This window comes from Pongo pygmaeus, chromosome 15, assembly GCF_028885625.2.
Source record: "Pongo pygmaeus isolate AG05252 chromosome 15, NHGRI_mPonPyg2-v2.0_pri, whole genome shotgun sequence".
Classification (NCBI taxonomy): Eukaryota; Metazoa; Chordata; class Mammalia; order Primates; family Hominidae; genus Pongo; species Pongo pygmaeus.
Genome location: NC_072388.2, coordinates 105764417 through 105784220, shown reverse-complemented (window position 1 = coordinate 105784220; position 19804 = coordinate 105764417). Strand labels below are relative to the sequence as shown.

Sequence of the window (19804 nt, the reverse complement as noted above, 5' to 3'; positions counted from 1 at the left end):
ATAATATTGGAATAAAGAGTAATGCTACAAACTGATGATTAATGATATTCATATATAATCATATCTACAATCTATTTCTAGTATAACTATTCTTATTTTACATATTTTCTTCATTACACTGGAACAGCTTATGCCCTCACTCTCTTGCCTCGGCACCTGGGTGGCTTGCCGCCCAGACAAATATTGTTAAGCTGCTTAATAGAAAAACAAATTATGGTAAATGTGTTCACTGCAATACTACCTGTCATTTATAATAAATTAATGCCTGATAGAGCAACAAGGTAAAATATCTAAGTATTTATGTTGAGTAAAATAAGCCAAACAAATAACAATATATACTATGCAATTTCATTTTTATAAATTCTGATAAATAAAAATGCATCTGAAGTAAAATAATGAAGATAAGCAGTTACCTGGGGAAATGGTAGAAGAAGGGAAGGGGAGAGGAGGAGGAATACAGCAGAACAAGAGGAAATGTTGAGAAGAATTCACTTGTCCACTTTCTTGATAATGATGGCAGTTACATCATTTTTATTAGTTGTACATTTAAATATGTGAAGTTTATCATCTTTCAATTAAGCCTCATAAAATGTCTTACAAGCAAACAAACGGAAACTTAGACAAGGAAGGAGTAATAGAAAGATAGAAAAAATAAGTTAAATGTCAGAAGTACCTGAAAATTAGTGTGCCTGGACCCTAGTTCTCTCCATATTTTCAGAAGAGTGCTGGAGGGCAGCAAAACCACACATGCTCTTATTACGGAAAGTGGGTTCTGAAAACCACAGGAGGCACGTCCAGCTTTGTCCTGGAGTTGGTTCAGGGGGAAGTCAGAGCCAGTGATGAGGAGCACAGGGCCAGATACCAGTGTTCACTCATCCCAGACATGAGCTCCTAGATGCATACAGAGCCCCCTCCATGTATGGGTTTTCTTCCACACCCATAAATGGAGAAAATATTGTCTCCTACGGAACATAGCTTACATGAATATTTAAAATGAAATAGGGTGATTAGTGCAAAGTATTTATCACAGCACAATTTCATAATAAGACAGTATATTTTCCAAATACCATCATTGCCAGCAAACTTCTGCAGGGCACTGTCTTCTTATCTGGGTACAGCCTACTCCTCAAGGGTCCCACCCTAGAGCTTGTTATATAGTAGGAGACATGCAAATAGGGCCCTCCCTCTACTGATGAAAACCAACCCAACCCTGACCCTGCAGCTCTGAGAGAGGAGCCTTAGCCCTGGGACTCTAAGGCATTTCCACTTGCTGATCAGCACTGAACACAGAGGACTCACCATGGAGTTGGGGCTGAGCTGGGTTTTACTTGTTGCTATTTTAGAAGGTGATTCATGGAAAACTAGAGAGATTTAGCGTGTGTGGACATGAGTGAGAGAAACAGTGGATATGTGTGGCACTTTCTGACCTTGGTGTCTCTTTGTTTGCAGGTGTCCAGTGTGAGGTGCAGCTGGTGGAGTCTGGAGGAGGCTTGGTACAGCCTGGGGGGTCCCTGAGACTCTCCTGTGCAGCCTCTGAATTCACCTTCAGTAGTAATGACATGAGCTGGGTCCGCCAGGCTCCAGAGAAGGGACTGGAGTGGGTCTCATACATTAGTAACAGTGGTAGAACCACATACTATGCAGACTCCGTGAAGGGCCGATTCACCATATCCAGAGACAACGCCAAGAACTCACTGTATCTGCAAATGAACAGCCTGAGAGCCGAGGACACGGCTGTGTATTACTGTGTGAGAGACACAGTGAGGGGAAGTCAGTGTGAGCCCAGACACAAACCTCCCTGCTGGGGTTCCCATGACCACCAGGGGGCGCCAGGACACTGTGCACGGGGCTGTCTCCAGGGCAGGTGCAGGTGCTGCTAAGGGCTGGCTTCCTGTCATGGCCTGGAGCGGCCTCATTGTCAAAGTTCCCCAGGGAACTTCCCCAGATTTGCAATCCTGTACTAATATTTGATGTCTCTAAATGCAACCTTTTTTTTTTTTCTTTTTGTGTCTTTTTTTTTTTTTTTTTTTTAACAGGAGGACACATCCTCACCTACACAGAAGCCACAGCGTCACTTTGGGGGCAGAAATAATCCTTTCATGGTCAACAGGATGAGAGTTTTGAGGAATCCCAAGGAAACCTGGAGAGTGTTTTCCAATTAGACTCAGGGCAGAGACCTCCATGGGAATCTCTGATTAGAACAGGCTTTGAGTTCTGATGGGAGCCAGGAGAGAGGCTCACACAGGGTCAGGGTCCTTAAAACCTGATGGTTTTCACAGCTATCTGCCTTCATCTTGTAAAACTGGGCACATCTGACTCAGACTGATTCAGTTGACTCCCTTTCTGCTAATCCATTTTCCTTCCCGGTAGACTTGATTTTCACAGATCCCTTTCTTCTTCTCATTCCTGAAAACAGAGGATGTGTTTTCTGTAGTCTAAATTCCAGGGCTCAGGTCTGCAGGAGCTGGGTAGGCTGAGGGGACTTTCTCACTCACCATTGCCTGGAAAATCCTGCTGTCTTCTGTGCATGGATGCGTTTGGAAAATGAAGCAGGCATTAGTCATGAAGGGAATAATACTAGTTTTCTCCAATGGGATGTTGATGTAGAGCTGACCTTATGCTTCTCACACTGTCACAAAGTTTGGACTCACACCTGTGACTTTGAGGAGAGCTTGTGATAACTTACCTTGTTTTAACATGAATAGACTCTCCCAGAAAGCCAGAAAGGACTCCATTTAGCTCCTTCATTTGCAAGACATCAAGGGCTCCTCACCCACCCCATTCCTGAAGTACTTAACTTGTTTAAGCTGACTCCTAGCATATCAAAGAGTGCAATTAACTGATAAGGTACTGTGGCAAGCTGTGTCTGCAGTTCCCAGGAATTTGGCTGGTGATAGTACCCTAAAGCCCCTGCATTTGTATCCAGCAGATAACACCCAGAGCCCCCACACCTATCACCTTGTGATGAATTTAAAGCCCCTGCACCTGGAATTGTTTGTTTTCCTGTAACCATTTGTCCTTTTAATTTTTTTGCCTGTTTTGCTTCTGTTAGAATGCTACAGTTAGGCTCCTCCTTCCCTCTCTAAATCAAAGTATAAAAGAAAATCTAGCACCTTCTTCGGGGCCGAGAGAATTTCCAGCATTAGCCATCTCTCAGTCGCCGGCTAATAAAGGACTCCTGAATTTGTCTCAAGGTGTGGTGTTTCTCTCTAACTCGCTTGGTTACAACAAGCTGAGGATGGACACTCCATTGTGCTGTGAGCTCTGGGTGACAGTAATCATAGGGTCTGCCTGGGCAGCCTAAGGTCAATACTGCTGGACATCGGGAAAGACAGGCTGGAATTCCTGGGAAGACCTGCATCTGCCATCTACCACGGAGTCCTTTGGTCTTCTGTTATGCTGTCTTTGAATCAGCACCACCTAGATTATCTAAAACACTCTTTGTGACTTCATGACTGGGAGAAAATAATGTCAGTCTCTACTAACACCTGTGTTAAGCCATGGGAGCAACACCTAGGCTAGTGTGTGATTGAGTAGTTGAGACTGTGGTCTAGTCAAGATGACATGTAAAATTGATTGTTGTGATTATGATATTTTATATTTGGCAATATAACCATGCTCATATTATAAATATTTTTCTTACATTATTTGTGTTAGAAGCTTTGGAACCAGAACAACTCCATCTTGAATCAGGAATAGGAAAAATAAGACTGAGACCTGCTGGGCTGCATTCCCAGTAAGTCAAGGCATTCTTATTCACAAGATGAGATAGGAGGTCTGCACAACATCCAGGTCATAAAGACCTTGCTAATAAAGTTTACAGTAAAGAAGCTGGCCGAAGCCCACCAAAACCAAGACAGTGACAAAAGTGACCTCTGTTTGTCCTCATTGCTCATTATATGCTAAGTATTATGCATTAACATGCTAAAAGACACTCCCCACAGAGCCACGACAGTTTACAAATGCCATAGCAACATCAGGAAGTTTCCCTAGAAACTAAACAGTGGAGGAAACCTCAGCTTCGGGAATTGCCCAGGGGACTCATGAATAATCCTTCTTTGTTTAACATACAATCAAGAAATAACCATAAGAATGGACAACCAGCAGCCCATACCACAGCTCTGCCTATATAGTAGCCATTCTTTATTCTCTTACTTTCCTAATAAACTTGCTTTCCTTTTATTCTGTAGATTTGCCCCAATTGGGATCCCTTTCCAGTAACATTTGTGTTATTATTGGTTTTCTAAGCAGAAAACTCTGAGAGGAGGTGTCAGCTGGGCTTCCTGGGTTGAGTCGAGGCTCAGAAAGCAGTGAAACTCACTCATTTCCTGCATCAGGTCTTACTTTGGTCCTGGATGGATAATATTGAAGATATATGCTTAAAATATTCCTAACATCAGAATTTATGCATGTGTTTTCTTCCCTAAGAAAGCTATAAACAGCAAAAATTTTGCTGTAAGCTTCCCTGTGTCCTCTCTCCCTCTCTCCATTCCCCCTCCCCTGAAACTAAAAGGAATGTTTTAACATTACAGGCTTTTAAGTCTGTATTTCTGTGACCAGCAGACCTTATCTATGCTCCCAATTCAAATTCCCTGTAAACACAATTTGTAAAATCCCGCGAGATCCTGTCTCCTTTGCTATGCCGCTGCAAGGCCATAAAGTAGATCAAACTTAAGTTACAATTCCGATTTTCCTCAAGATCTGAGACGTGTTAATTGTCTTTGTTTCTTGCTCAGGTAACATCTTCCCGCCGCACGTATTTCCCACCTTAAAGAGTTTAAAAGGTTATGGAAAAATCTAACACTGGCTACCCGCTCAGGACCCCTTCCACGCTGTGGAAGCTTTGTACTGTCACTCTGCTTAATAAAGCCTACAGCTTTTTTTCTCTCAGTCCGATCCATGTCTCTCTCTCACTGCAGGTTGCTGCCACACCAAATCTTTGGCGTGGCTCAGGCAAGAACTTTTGGCGTTACATTACCATGGTGCTTCAGTTTCCTGCAGTGTTCAGTGTAGTAACACGCTGTACAGGTTAGTTGTCTGGGAACACTGTGCTATTCCACATAGCCTATGTGTAATAGGGTATTACTTGTAGGTTTGTGCAAATTCACCCTTGAGGCTTGCACAATGATGAAATTGCCCAGGGACACATTTCTCAAAAAGAACCTGTCATTAAACTACACACCATTGAATATAATCCCTGTGCCTTCTGAACTGAAAACCTTGTGCTAAGCAATCTGCTTTTTTTCTTTCTGTTTTCTAAAAGCTCTTTCATTTTTAGCAATGTGGTTTTAAACTGTGTCAGATTTTATCTTATTTAAAATTTATAGAGCTTCTGGTTTGTGGATGAATATTTGCTTCTCTTCTCCAAATTTGGAAAGATTCTTTGCTATTATTTTGAATAATCTCTGTCTCTGTCTCTCTCTCTCCCTTCATTACCCACTTTGTCTTACTTTTGTATAACTCAAGTGCATAATTTAATTTTCTATGGGGTTCCTTACCCACAAGTCCCTTATTCTTTTTCACTTCTTCCATTTTATTTCTCTTCTCTGTCTCTATTATTTCAAGTAGACTTTCTTTGAGTTTACAGTTTCTTTGTATTACTTGATCTAGTCTGCTCTAAAATTCTCTTTTAAAATTTCTGGCTGAGTTATTGTATTCTTCAACACCAATATTTTTGTTTAGTCCTCTTTTAAATTTTTTATCTCTGTTAAAATTTTCACATTGTTCTTGCATGTTGCCATTAACTCATTGAACATGTTTCTAATATTTACTTTAAATTCTCTGCCAGGTAATCCATATGCTTCATTGTGTCAGTTTCTGAACCTTTATGTTGTTCCTCTGGACTACCTTCCCCTGTTTTTTTGTTTTGTTTTGTTTTGTTTTGTTTTGTTTTCATTTTCCTTGAGTCTCTTCGTTACTATATCTTCATAATAACAAACAACCACAATACCTTCTTCAAGACTAGGCTCATAGAGATCACTCTCAACAATCAGACTAGTGAGTAATTGTGGGTCTCTCAAAACTTCATAATATTCAAACTTTAGTCTCTGTTCTTAGTGACCCCCAGGTTTTAGAGGAAGTGGGGTTGTTCCAGTACTCCCAAGCAGAGTAGGTAGAAATTATTTACTCAAGCAGCCGCATGAATAGGTCGACCGTTGGACACACTTTTGTTATTGAGTTATGACTCAACGAAATAATGTTAGTTCAAGCTTCTCTGCACAAGTCATCAAATATTGAAATGTTATAATTTTATATTTGAATCCCTCTGGAGTTTATATTTTGAATATTTAGGTTAAATTACAAACTAGTTTAAAGCTGCCTATTTGGCAAAATGACCTGCTGCAGAACTTTCATCTTCCGTGTTATCTCTTTTTGCACTTAAACCTAAGTTTACATTAGTCATGTATCTAGAATGTAGAAATATGTCTTAAAGTTACTTAACTTTTTAAAAAATGTATGGGGTTTCCAGAAGATGTGAGAACCTCCTTTATTTATAAAATAGCTGATTGCATGTTGCTCAATAATTTCCTCTTTATCTCTCTCCTGTCACATTATACTATGATAAGCAAAAAGAAATGAAGACACACCATCAACAGTTTACTTAGATATCTCCTCAGCTAAATTTCTAAGTGTAATTTACCAATTCTAATTTTATCCAATTTAACATAATTAAGATAAAATATATAACAAGGTACACATATGTTCCAGTTCTAACACCATGTTTGTGACAGAAATAAAACAGGGCTTCTCTCTGTAATGTGGTCATCTGAGCCCTGAGGTGATGGGTCACACAGGTATTTTTATGATATTTAAGAGTTTGGTCAACAACAGTGATAACAAGTCTGAACAAGACTGGTCATACTTGAAAGGTTACAGGTAAAGTTACTGCTGTTATTTTATATTAACACCTTATTAGAATAAAGCTCAGAGGAAGAGGCCACATCCTAGGTCACAGAAGGAGGATGAATTGAGCTGTGCTCTGCTCCCCACACTACTTTTAACATCCCAGGCACGAGCTCAGGTTCCACTGACACATGGCATCTAGAGGGCAGTTCTCAGGGGATGATCTTAGGGTACCTGCTTCCTTGGGCAGGGCACTTCCTTCTCTCAATTGTAGACTTGCTCCTTCTGCAAGCTCTGAAGTCAGCACTTGTATTCCCATGATTTTTACAGGTTCTCTTCCCTAATATGGCAAAAAAACTTTTTTATTAAATTTTCAATTTTATTTTTTCTGAAGCACACTGCGTTAGCAGAAATGAATATATCACATTCCTTATCTGCTCACACAGCCAAAGATTCCTGAAGACAGAGCTGATGTGATGTACTTATAGGTGGATCTCTGTCCCTCAGAGGCAGCCTTGGTCTTCAAGTTTCAGTGATTTCTGGGAAGCCAAAGACACCTCCATCTACTCCTCCCTGCTCGGCAGCTCACCTGAGAACAGCTTTCTCATTGGAATGTCTTGTGTTTAAGAAATAAAAGTTGCTGTTTGAGGTTAGGGAGCCCAGGTGCACCTACAGGATCCAGCCCAGGATTAGAGATACTTTTCAGAAGACAACATCACCTGAGACACGACAAGTCACACTATTTCACTTTCACAACTTCGGCTTCTTCAGAAGAAAATTAAAATTGTTGAGACTTGTTCATACGTGTTGTGCCATGTCCTTACTCTGTTTTCTTGCCTGTTCATTGATGTCATGCCAGGTAACACTTATATGTAATAGGATCAGAATTCTGCCTCCAGTAACACATCAGAGGTGAGGTTTGATTGCACTTTTGGTTTATGCTCCAAAACGTAGATTATAAAATTCATAACCCTCATTTTTATGTCAAAAGTAATCTGCATAATTTGGATGTCAATACTTTATGGAATCTATGAAATAAAAGAAATTGCAGAAATATTATCCACTACAAAAACTGGAGAGACGGGCATGTCCAGAATGGCAGTTGACACCTGCTTAACTGGAGCAGAAGCTGCAGAAGCCACAAGCTGTTGAGGGCACTTACATGGTAAGCACTACAGACGTCTGAAGACAGATGTGGACTCGGTAAATGTGACAGTTCCAGAGGGTCTTATACTTCTAAGTTTTCTGGACTTTCTTTCCAGAAACCTCAAGATTCTAAAATCTACATTCCAAAGACATTTCCTATAGATCAAAATTGCAGATATTAATTACTGAGAAACATATCACGAGCCTTCTTCAAAAGCTTCTACAGGAAAGGACTTTTCCAGAACCTTATCCTATGTGAAAGAAGACAAATCTCCCATTGCAGATTTCTCTCCCATTCTTCCATAATTGTAGAAATGAGTAAAGTTAGCCAATAGAGGTAAGATATAAGTAAATAATCCACGTGTGCTGAAAACACAAAAGGGAGTAATCACCCAAAATTAGCTTTTCGCCTAAAGATGCCTGGTCAAGATCATAGGCCAGAAGAGGAAGCTGACTGTGTCTCCAGGTTTCCATTGTCAGAACAGGCAGTGCTTACCCGCACTGCACAATCCATTGTAACCAGGATGATGGCTCTGGATTAAAGATGGAAGTGTAGAAATGCACAGACTCTATCTGAAGAGAACACAGGAAAACTAAAGGACAATGGCAGAGGGTAAGACAAGAACAGTAGAGCAATCTGAAGCCTCTGACATCACGATTTTTAAGACCAATGTCTTAAACACTCCCTCATTGACCTCAGCTTCCTTCATCATGAAGCCTTTGCAGGGACTCTAGCTGAGAAAAAGAAAATAACTTCCTGCATGCACTTCCCAAGTCTCTGCTTGTATCCTGTTTGCTTTAGATCTCTAGGGGGAAAAGTCAGATACCTGGGCCTAGTGTCAGTGTAGGAGGCACTTCCTAAAAGCTACGAAATAGGAAGAAGGGAAAATGTGTGTTATTGGAATAGATGTGTGTTATTGGCTTTCATCTGAAAGTATATGGACCTGCTGGTATTCTCAGATGCAACATTCAACTGCAAGAGCCCATTGAAGAAACAAGGCACTCCCAAATCTCCTGTAAGATTCTGTATTCATTTCAGATAAGCCCACATGTGCCCGCATTAACTTTTTCCTCAGACAAGCACATACATTTGAAACTGAACAGCTATGTGGCAAAATAAGCTCTGGATAGAAGTAATTATGGACTCCAGCTCTGACAATTTGTAGATCTGCCTTTTTAAAATTCTAACTGAAGACTTTGCTTTATTGTAGAGGACAGTGGTTTACAGCTCGAATTGCACAGCCTACAGGCAGATGTCCATTTCCTCTGGGCAAGGTTTATTTTTATTTGTTTACTGTACTTATTCGTTGATAAACATTGATACTATAAAGATACCCTAACAGGGTCCACATGAAAGAAAAAGAAAGAGCAATGGACACATCAACCCTGAACATCCAGTCCCAGAAATCCTTTGACCCTGCCCTCCTTGCAACCCAGAGATATAGATTGGATGAGCCCTGCTGAGCAGAACACACATGTCCCCAGGGAGAAAGACATGGAAATGAGGCCTCTCCCGTGCTAATGAAAAGCAGCTCTTCCCCTCTTCTCCTGCAGGTCCTGGTGAGAAGCCACCCAATATCTGTGCCCTTCATCAGTGTCCACACCATCGGGTCTATGATGATCTGGGCTTCACTTGTCATCACTCTCAATATTGAGGTTCCCTGTTGAACAGGCTGGGTGAGCTGTGGCTGCTCCACGTGGGGGCTGTTCTCAGTCTGTTGCTTCTGTGTTTGCAGAGGTCCCCTGTGAAGTTAATTAGTGGAGTCTCTCAGAGAAATACTACAGACCAAGAATTCTCAGACTTTTCTGGAAAGCCTCTGGATTCACTTTCACTGAAAACAGCATAAGCTTCGTCCAGCAGGCTTCATGACAGGGGTTGGTGTGGGTGATAACATCAGTAATTCAAGTGGAAGTTCTCAGTGGGACTCTCCTTGAGTACAAAGAAGATTAACAGTCCTCAGAGACACTCTTTTCAGATGATTCTCTTTTAAGATGATTAACCTGAGAGCTCAGGAAAATTCCGTTTATTACTGTGAGGGACACAGTGAGGGGACATCTGTGTGAGCGCAGACACAAACCTGCCTGCAGGAAGACACAAACCTCCCTGCATGGTAGATGCTTCTCAGAACCACCAGGGGGTGCACAGGAAACCAGAAGGTGCTCAGAACACCAGGGGCTGCTCAGAATCAGCATGACTCACTCAAGACACCAGGGGTGATCAGAACCACCATGGGGCACTCAGGACACCAGGGGACATTCAGAGCCACCTGGGGTGGCTCAGAAAACCTGGTGGGGGGGATGCTCAGGACACCAGGGGGACTCAGGAAACTAGGGGGTACTCAGAACCACCAGGGGGTGCTCAAGACACCAGGGGGCATTCAGAACCACCAGGCAGTGCTCAGGACACCAGGGAGCTCTCAGAACCATCCGGGGGCACTGAGGAAACCAGGGGACTCAAACACTAGGGTGTGCTCTGAAGCACCAGCAGACCCTCAGGACTGCAGGGGGCGCTCAGGACACTAGGGAACACTCAGAACCACCAGGAAGTGCTCAGAACCACCAGGGGGCCCTCAGGACATCAGGGGGTGCTGAGGACCTCCAGGGGGCGCTCAGGACCTTCAGGGAGTGATCAGAACACCAGAGGGCGCTCAGAACACCAGGAGGTGCTCAGGACAGGAAGGGGCTCTCAGGACACTAGGGTGTGCTCAGTAAACCAGGGGTCCCTCACAACCACCAGGGGGCACTCAGGACACCAGTGGATGCTCAGGACACCAGGCGCCACTGAGGACACCACTGCTCCCTTAGCAGGCGGCTCCACATCAGGTCCCTGGGTTGGGGCAGGAAGGGTGTTTCCTTTTGGATCTTGCCACTAACCTGTTGGGAGTTTTTCTCCTTCCTTTGTGGTTTCAAGAAACATTGGTAGATTCTTCTCAGGTATAAAGCTCTGCTTTCTTGTATCATGTAATGTTTTTGGTTTCGGATGTTACCAGAATTACATTGCACTGTGAGAGGATTCATTCCTGGTGTGTGCAATAGTGAATGAAAAAAGCTCCAATGTTAGGGGTGGCTTTGAAAGCTACGTTGGGGTGGCTAAGGGCAGCTAGCAGGAAATGATCATCACTATAGAAGGCTATTCATTTCTTTGCACATTTCCATAAACAATTGTAGTTTATGCCCTAAAAACTGCATGCTTTCTTGGCCCTTTTTCTTAAATGCCTCCGATCCAAGGCCAGTCATCTAATTAAGCTGTATGTCAAAGACCACCAATCAAGTTAAGTCTGTTTAATGAAACACTTTGTAAACAAAAAAGTACATCTGTGTTTGTATAGTCAGCTTTAAATTTTACATTGCTTTACAAATATTAATTTGGTAAATTTAGTCTCATAATTATCATCAGTAATTTAAAATCTTAAAGTCATGCTATGTTAAATTAAGTAATCTTAGCTTTCTCACTATGAATTAGAGTTACTAAGAATTAGAATAGTAACAGCATGTAATAAGCTTTTGGTGAAGTTTATAAAGAAAGATGAAGACATGTTTTTTGCTTTAAAATATTTTGTTTTCCAGTTTACAGGACCTTTCTACTGGTTTTAAGATAACGATCACTGTTTACATCTAACCCTTTTTTTAAACACCTGCTGTTTAAAATTAAGATTATAAAATTATAAAATTAAAAACCTAGTTAAAACCAGATTGATCTTTGTAATTTGACAATATGTTTAGTATTGTTGTTTTAATAAAAAATAGGTAAATACTTAGCTACTAGAAAAATAATCATCTATTTAATCATAAGGTTTTACTTAGGTAAACATCTAAATTGCATGGGTTATAAACATGGTTAATATGTAAAAAACTTTAAAGGACAAGTATTACAGTTTTCATAAATATTCTAGGTAAGCTATTAAAAAAATAAATTAGGTAAATGAAATAAAATAAACCATTTAAATAAACTTGTTCTACAATTTAAAAATCTAAAGTTTAATGAACTAATATATATTACATAAATGTTTATGACATTACTAATTGTTTCCAAATATATATACTATAAGGAAAACTTTTTAAAAATACATACTATAAGAAAATATTTTTTGAAAACATTTGTTTTTAGAAAAATAATTTATTTAATTCAAAGGTTAAATATAAAATGTCATAAACATACCCAGTTAATGAGAGGTTTAAAGAAAGTTCTAGACATAGAGAAGTACTTTTGGTAAGAAAGGTTAAAATAAAAAAAAATTATATGAGAAGGAATTTTGTAGGATAACTTTTTATATATAAAAGTGACTATTTATGAAAGAATAATGTTTAGAATAAAACGAGATGTTCAAGTATGCCATAAACGGTTTGTGTAAGTCAAAATAAGGTTTGTAGAAAGCTAACTTCTTAAAAAAACTTCATATTATCAAGTTGACTATAATTGAAAGGGAAGAATTTATTATAGTCTTTATAAGGATCTGGCTTTCATATGAAAATATACTAACACACTGAAGATTGGTTAGAACGACAAAATTGTCTTAAAGTGTTGATTTATTCAATAAAATTATAAGGTAATATAATTTTTTTAACCCAAAAATTTAACTTTTGTTGCATCTTGCCATTTTTATTTTTTTCCATTTGAGAAGGCTTGAGAGGATCTCAACTTTTTCGTCAGCTCCTTTAACATTGTTTTTCTTACAGCAGTTAGCCTCTGAGTTAACTTCTAACTGTTGTTAGTTTCTGACTGCTATTATTTCCTGATGCTAAAAATCCTTTATCTTAAAGTTCTAAATAAAATGTTTTCTTTCAATAGAATATTCAGTGCTCTTGGCTTTTCTTTAACTGTCTAAATTTTTCTATGAAACCAAACCTTCACTTGTAATCCAAGACACATTCTTCCTAGGTCTAATTAATTCAAATACTTTTTTCATTAGAGTTGACTTGAAGGTTATGTACATGGAGTTCCCCATAGGGAAAAACAGTCACAATGCAGAAGGCTTTATTTTTGCTATTTGGTAACTGGCATGAGACAAATTTTAAATTTCATTGAAATAATTCCTATGTAAGTGTTATTAAGTTTTTCAACTACTTAGTAATACTGAGAGTTTAAGACAATAGAAATTAATGTTATGACATTCATATAACTATCTGTATAACTTTTAAAGTCCTTGTGCTGCTACTTTACTGAGCTTTGACTCCTAGGTCTAAAAAGGACACACAACATTTTGGGAGGCTAAGGTGGGCAAATTACCTGAGGTCAGAAGTTAGAGACCAGCCTGGCCACCATGACAAAACCCCATCTTTACTAAAAAATACAAAAATTAGCTGGGCATGGTGGCAGGTGCCTGTAATCCCAGCTACTTGGGAGCCTGAGGCAGAGAGAATTGCTTGAACTCGGGGAGGTGGACATTGCAGTGAGCAGATATTGCACTACTGCACTCCAGCCTGGGTGACAGAGTGAGACTCCATCTCAGAAAAAATAAATAAATAAAATAAAAAATAAAACGGACACCAAGTCCAGCTAAATCTTAAACACTGACAGCAATTAAAGCCCCATCTACAGACCTGGAAGAAAATGACAAGAAAAATTAATCACACTCTCAAGACACAAGCCCAGAAATTGAAACTACTTAACCACCCCAGCCGCAGGGACTATTACAGAAGAAGTGGCTTTGTAAGATTGTAAAAGCTAATTTTGAGAGATAAAATCAGTTCAGAGTTTATTTATAAATTAAACATTAATGTTAAATGCACACTAATGCAAGGCTAGCGTCTGGGCCCTTGTGCCAGATGGACCAGGGTTTCTTGAAGAATTAATCCACATTTAAATTTAAAAAACAGATAAAATTGTATAAAAGATCTATGCAAATTATTTTTATGGTAAAAGTAATCATAATTTAATAGATTTATTTTTCAGAATTGACAGTTTTAACTTTCTCATGCTGTTCTTCTAAGGGGTTATATTTTAGAAAATCAATTCTACTCTTTCAAAAATATTTTTTTCTTTTTTTTAGAAATCACTGAGTTTTCACGTAGCTAAATAAACAACTTATTTTACAATAATCTGTAATCCTATTTTGTACTATCAAGTGTTGTAAACTTTTGATACTTGACAAAGTTCACAAAATAAAATTCTAAATTCAGTCATTTGAACACCCTGAAAAGAAACACATTTAGCTTATTTGGTACAGTTAAATTATACAGGAAGTAATGTCAAATTTGCAATGGTTATTAACTTTGGACTATATTTATATAAATGTGGACTATATAATTTGAATATATTTATGTAAAGAGTATATGTTCCAAAATTCTATTAGATTCAAGTGATTTTTATATGTCTTAGTATATTTTATCAGTAGTACTCATGATTATAATTTAAAATTTTTGTTTATCACAGAAATAACCAAATTTTCTCCTCAATTCTGTCTTTAACCAGGGTTATTCTAAAAGGTCGGTCATTCACAGTTGTTGTTTTACTTTGATTCTTTATCAGGTGGCTTATAATAATCTATAGAACTTTGAGTAGTACTCTTAAATATACAATATACAGTTTTGACAATTTTATAAATTGTGCCATTGGTATAGAGAGAAAAACTTCCATGACTCTCATGAGACCTGAAGCATTTATGATGATTGTTAATCTAATATCAAGCAGGACAGGATGTAATTGCATGAACTGAATGAAAAGGAGACTGAAATAATTTTTATGACATTCTTTAAAGCATTTGCTATTTACTTCTGTTTTGTTTTTCAGAATCAAGAAAACTTTGTCTTTTAAGCTATTCACAGTTTTTAACAATTGAGTATACTATACTCTACTGAGAAAAATTAGAATCATAATTTCTTCTTCTCTACATAATTTCTCCAAAATTTGGAAACTGTAAGTATTCTTACATCAAAATAGTTATTTGCATAGGTTTGATAAAAATCTGCTTTCTTCCATAACAGAGCACAATTAGAGACAATGGTCACTTTACTAAGGCTTTAAGTTGAATGACATATTTCAGATTTACTTTATAAAATGAAGAGCTGTACAGCTGATATAAGCCCCTTTGGAAAACTGGCATTTTACCTTTTTTTTTTATTAACAGGGCCCTGAGCTGTAGTAAGTAAATAATTTTGCTTTCTCACAGGCCTAGGAAACCCAAGTTTTCTTGGATACTTGAAAAAATAAAAAGTAAACCAATCCATATAGCTATCTGATGGTACAGATAAAGTGTTCACTGGGCTTGGCGCTTTTAAAGATCTTACCCTTAGATTCCTTATAAAAAATACCTAGCAAAATCAATGTACGAATAAAACAGCCTATGTACAGACGAACAACAACAACAACAAACAACAAAAAGAGAGCTAATATGTTAAATGATTGTTTTTGCTTCATCTTACACAAAAAAATCAGGCCAAGCATAATAAGCCTAAAATTTATTTTACAAATAAATTAGTCCTACTATGATTTTGTCTCCAATAAAATTGGGGAATTATAGGGAGAAATATTCTTTCAAAATAAACTATAGTGCATCTGTTGTTAGGTTCTAACCTTGTCCACTTGTTTTTCAATTTACATTATTTTCTACAATTTGGACTCAGTTTTAAAATATTTCTTTGCACATGTCTCCAAAATAACATTTTCAGTGATTTTCTTTTTAAATATTTTTCCCTATTTGAAATCACCAGAAGGTAAACTGTGCTTTCTTACAGCTAGTCAACTTAAACTCTAAAAGAAAATGAAATCAATGATATGGTTTGTCTCTGTGTTCCCACCAAAATCTCAGCTTGTATAGTAATAATTTCCACATGTCAAGGGTGGAAGGAGGTGAAGATAATTGAATCACGGGACGTGTTTTCTCCATGCTTTTATCCTATTAGTGAGTGAGTTCTCACAAGACCTGATGGTTATATAAAGGGCTTCCCTCTTCACATGGCACTTCTCTCTCCTGCAGCCGTGTGAAGAAGCACGTGTTTGCTGCCCCTTCCATCATGACTGTAAGTTTCTTGTGGCCTCCCCAGCCATGTAGATCTGTGAGACAATTAAACCTTTTCTTTAAATAAATTATCCAGCGTCAGGTATGTCCTTATAGCAGCATGAAAATTGTCTAATACCAGCAACTTAATTATATACAAAAATTCCTTTTATACCCTCCTACTGTGAAGGGAAAATAAATCTTGAGACCCCAAAATTACTAAGCTAAAGAGAAGAGTCAATGTGGTGTTACAGGAGATAGAAATTATTTAGGTAGATAGTTGGGATGAGAGAGTCTCTGGCAAAAAAACTTTTCTTCTAACAAAAATCAGCTCAGAAATAACTTCTTCTCTAATTACACACAGTTCAAAGAAATCACTTCTAACAAAGAGCAGACTAAATAATCAGGCTGTGAAATATAGATAAGCAACTCTTCCACAGAGAGGGTGTTTCTGGGTGTAATCACCAAACCTCACATACATAGGATGGGTCGCAGTAGAAACAGTGAGCCTTAATAAGCACATTCCTTTTCTTTTCTGGGAGTGCACTAAGATAGAAAAGCTGGAAGCTTGCACGGGTTTTGGGACGCCTGCAACGGCGAGGAGGTACCCGGGACCAGGCAAGAAAACCCTTCCTGCCCTTTTTAGCACATGCCTGGTGGAAGAAGACAGGCAGTGTGGAGTAGATCAAAGTGCCCGCCTGCATAATAAAAGCATGAGATGGGGTTGCCAGAGACTTTGCTCTATGCAGATGGCACACACTGTCCTGTTTTTGCACCGTATGCTGATAAGATACCGTCTCCCCATGAGCACATAAATCCTTGCATTTTACTGCAGCACGACAATCCATTTGGGACCCCTCTCTGTGACAGAGAGCTTTTTTTTTAGTTTACCTATTAAACTTGTGCTCTAACCTCATCCTTTGCATGTCTGCGAACTTCATATTCATGGCCATGAGACAAAGAAGTTCGGGTGATATTCCAGACAACGAGGCTGCCATACTGGAAAGTGCTTTGGGCAAATCTGCGTCCCCTTCTGTTCAAAGTGATTCCTCTGGGGCTAACCTGAGACCAATACATAGCTGATTGCTTCCTCTTCACTATCATTTATGTAAAAATGAAGATTCACTGAGTCAGACTAAATTGTGCATTCAGTGGTAGGCTAATAAAGTACTCGAAAGAATGCAACCTATTGTCTCTTATCTACTTCTAAACTGCAGTCCGTGCTTTTATTTGTCCTATCTTACAGGAAAAATCCAATGTACATTTCACATATATTGATTGATGTCTCATGTCTCTCTAAAATGTATAAAAGCAAGCTGTACTTCAGTCACCTTGGGCACATGTCTCAGGACTTCCTGAGGATGGTCATGGGTGGGTTCCTAACTATGGCAAAATAAATGTATTAGTCTGTTCTCCTGCTGCTAATAAAAACGTAACAAAAACCGGGTAATTGATAAAGGAAAGAGGTTTAATTGACTCACAGTTTCACATGGCTGGGGACACTTCACAATCTTGTCAGAAAAGCAAGCCACATCTTACATGGTGGCAGACTAGAGAGAGCTTGCTCAGGGCAACTCCTCTTTACAAAACCATCAGATCTAATGAGATTTATTTACTATCATGAGAACAGCATGGGAAAGGCCTGCCCCTGTGATTCAATTATCTCTCACTGGGTCCTTCCCATGACACATGAGAACTGCGGGACTAGAATTCAAGATTAGATTTGGATGGGGACACAGACAAACCACATTAGTAAACTTCCTAAACTGACTGAGACCTGTCTCAGATATTTGTTGTTTACCTTATTCATGTACAGCCTCAGAGTTCCAAGGCCTTTATCAGTTTTCCAGGATTGTTTCCCCTTTTTGTTGTTTGTTATTTCCTCTTTTATTTCTATGTTTTACTTCTCTTTTTTCTCCCACTATTTTCTTATTAATGGATGTGAGACTTCACAACATTTGAAATATAGGTAACAATGAACTATATTAACAACATGGGACCTATTTATCTAGAAATAATCTGTCCTACCCATGAAAGAAAAAAAAACAAAAACAGAAGGCCAGAAACTTATTTTGTGGTAAAATGCTTCCTCTGAAATATTTTGGAAAGGAAAAGGTTGGGAAGATATGAAATGAAAATAAAATCTTATGATGTCAATTCATTATGTCATGAGGGGGGAAAAAAACTAAAGGATGATCCATGCAGGAAACTGATTTTCCTTTCATTCCTAAGAAAATATCCACAGATAAGATGTTAGATATCTTCACAGATAGCTACAATTTGTTCATCTTTGAAATACTTAGAGCAGGAGAACCACTTGATATTCTATTTCCCTATGTGCTTCTTTTTCATTACTACATGTAAGTTTTCATGCAATTCCTCTTTCCCCTCTAGCCAGCTTTTCCCCTTTATATATTGAAAGCCCTAAAAAATGTCTTTTTGGAATGGCACTAACCACGCATTGTTTCTATGATTGCTTTTCTTCCAAGCATGCCATAACTTTGGAAAAATTAATTTTGATTGAGAGCTCTCTCAGAAACCTTTGGTTACACTAGGCAAAATCCAAAATCAGGAGCCAATTACTGTAAAAATCAGTCATACTACATTGTGTGTATGTGTGTGTGTGTGTACATGTGTGTTTTAATTTTTGCGAGCTTTGAGCCATGTAGTTCTCTCTGTGGAGATACTATTTGCCGTGACTTTGAATAGAGAATTCTGAAAGAAATAAGAGGCTCCTACGAGTTCTCTGAAAGTTTCTGGACTCACCACGGATCTTGACTGTGTCCTTGCATCTGACAGTCCCAGGGAAGAGACTCTCTGGTGGTTTCATGAATCTGTGCTTGGGATCCCCCTGCAGTTTACTGGGTATAGTAATGTTAAATCACTGTTTCCAGAGACGATTTCAAAAGCATTAGATGCTGCTGAGAGAGGATTGTGAACCAGGGGACTGCCCCTTTCTTCTCGGAGAGCGACATTGGGAGAATATGCTCTGTGAGCCCAAAGAGCATCCTGCCCTGCAGGGTGAGGGCAGAGCTGCAGGGCAGGCCCAGAACCCACTCAACACAGATGTCAGCCCTGGAGCTGCTGCAGAGGAGTCTGAGGAGAAAATTTTTCCAGCACCTGAATTATACTTATTTCAAAACAAAAATGCAATTAAAAAGTTAAAATAAGTAATTAATGTCCAGGCACAGTGGCTTACACCTATAATCCCAGAAATTTGAGAGGCTGAGGTGGGAAGACTTATTGAACCCGGGAGTTTGAGATCAGTCTGTGAAAAATAGTGAGGCTTCATCTTTATTTTTGAAAATAAAAATAAAATAAAACATAAATAATTTAGCAAAAACTATTATGTGTCTTTACATACCCCATCATACTTGGAGCATTTACCTAACCCAATGAGTTGATGAGGACCCAATTTGAAAGGAGAAAATTTTAGACTTTTCATATATCTTAATAGTTAGAAGATGTAGAAGAAATATAATTTTATCAATTAAATGTGTGCAAATATTGACAGACACACCATACCAGGAGTTCAACTTGCAAAGGGTAAAACCAAAAAAGTTTGAGATTGTTAATGTGCCATTTGAAGGTGAGATCATTTTGAGGACCATGTCCTGTGAGAGTTTGTTTCTCTATTAGAGGAGTTCTGTACTCATAAAGTTCTGGACATGCCAGGAGACAAGTATCAGTAAACAAATATCAGAACTTGAACTTCAGCTTCCCACTTTTGCATTCTCCATGTGTCATCTCTCTACCATTTCTCATTCTAGATCAGGTCTTTAGCTATGAAATATTCCACCTAATTAACATGTAAATAGATTGAAGTCTACAGAGTTAAACATGTATATTTTCTCCTGTTTTTCCCAGTTGTTCCCTCC

At 38.7% G+C, this 19804-nt stretch overlaps 1 gene segment (V, D, J or C); it reads left to right on the top strand.

The window, feature by feature from the left end:
* The first annotated feature begins 1227 nt into the window (after positions 1–1227).
* On the top strand, positions 1228–9644 carry LOC129012410 (immunoglobulin heavy variable 3-48-like). The segment is given in 4 exon segments: positions 1228–1346; positions 1450–1864; positions 4892–5028; positions 9544–9644. Coding segments are annotated over 4 exon segments (699 nt in total).
* The last annotated feature ends 10160 nt before the right edge of the window (positions 9645–19804 follow it).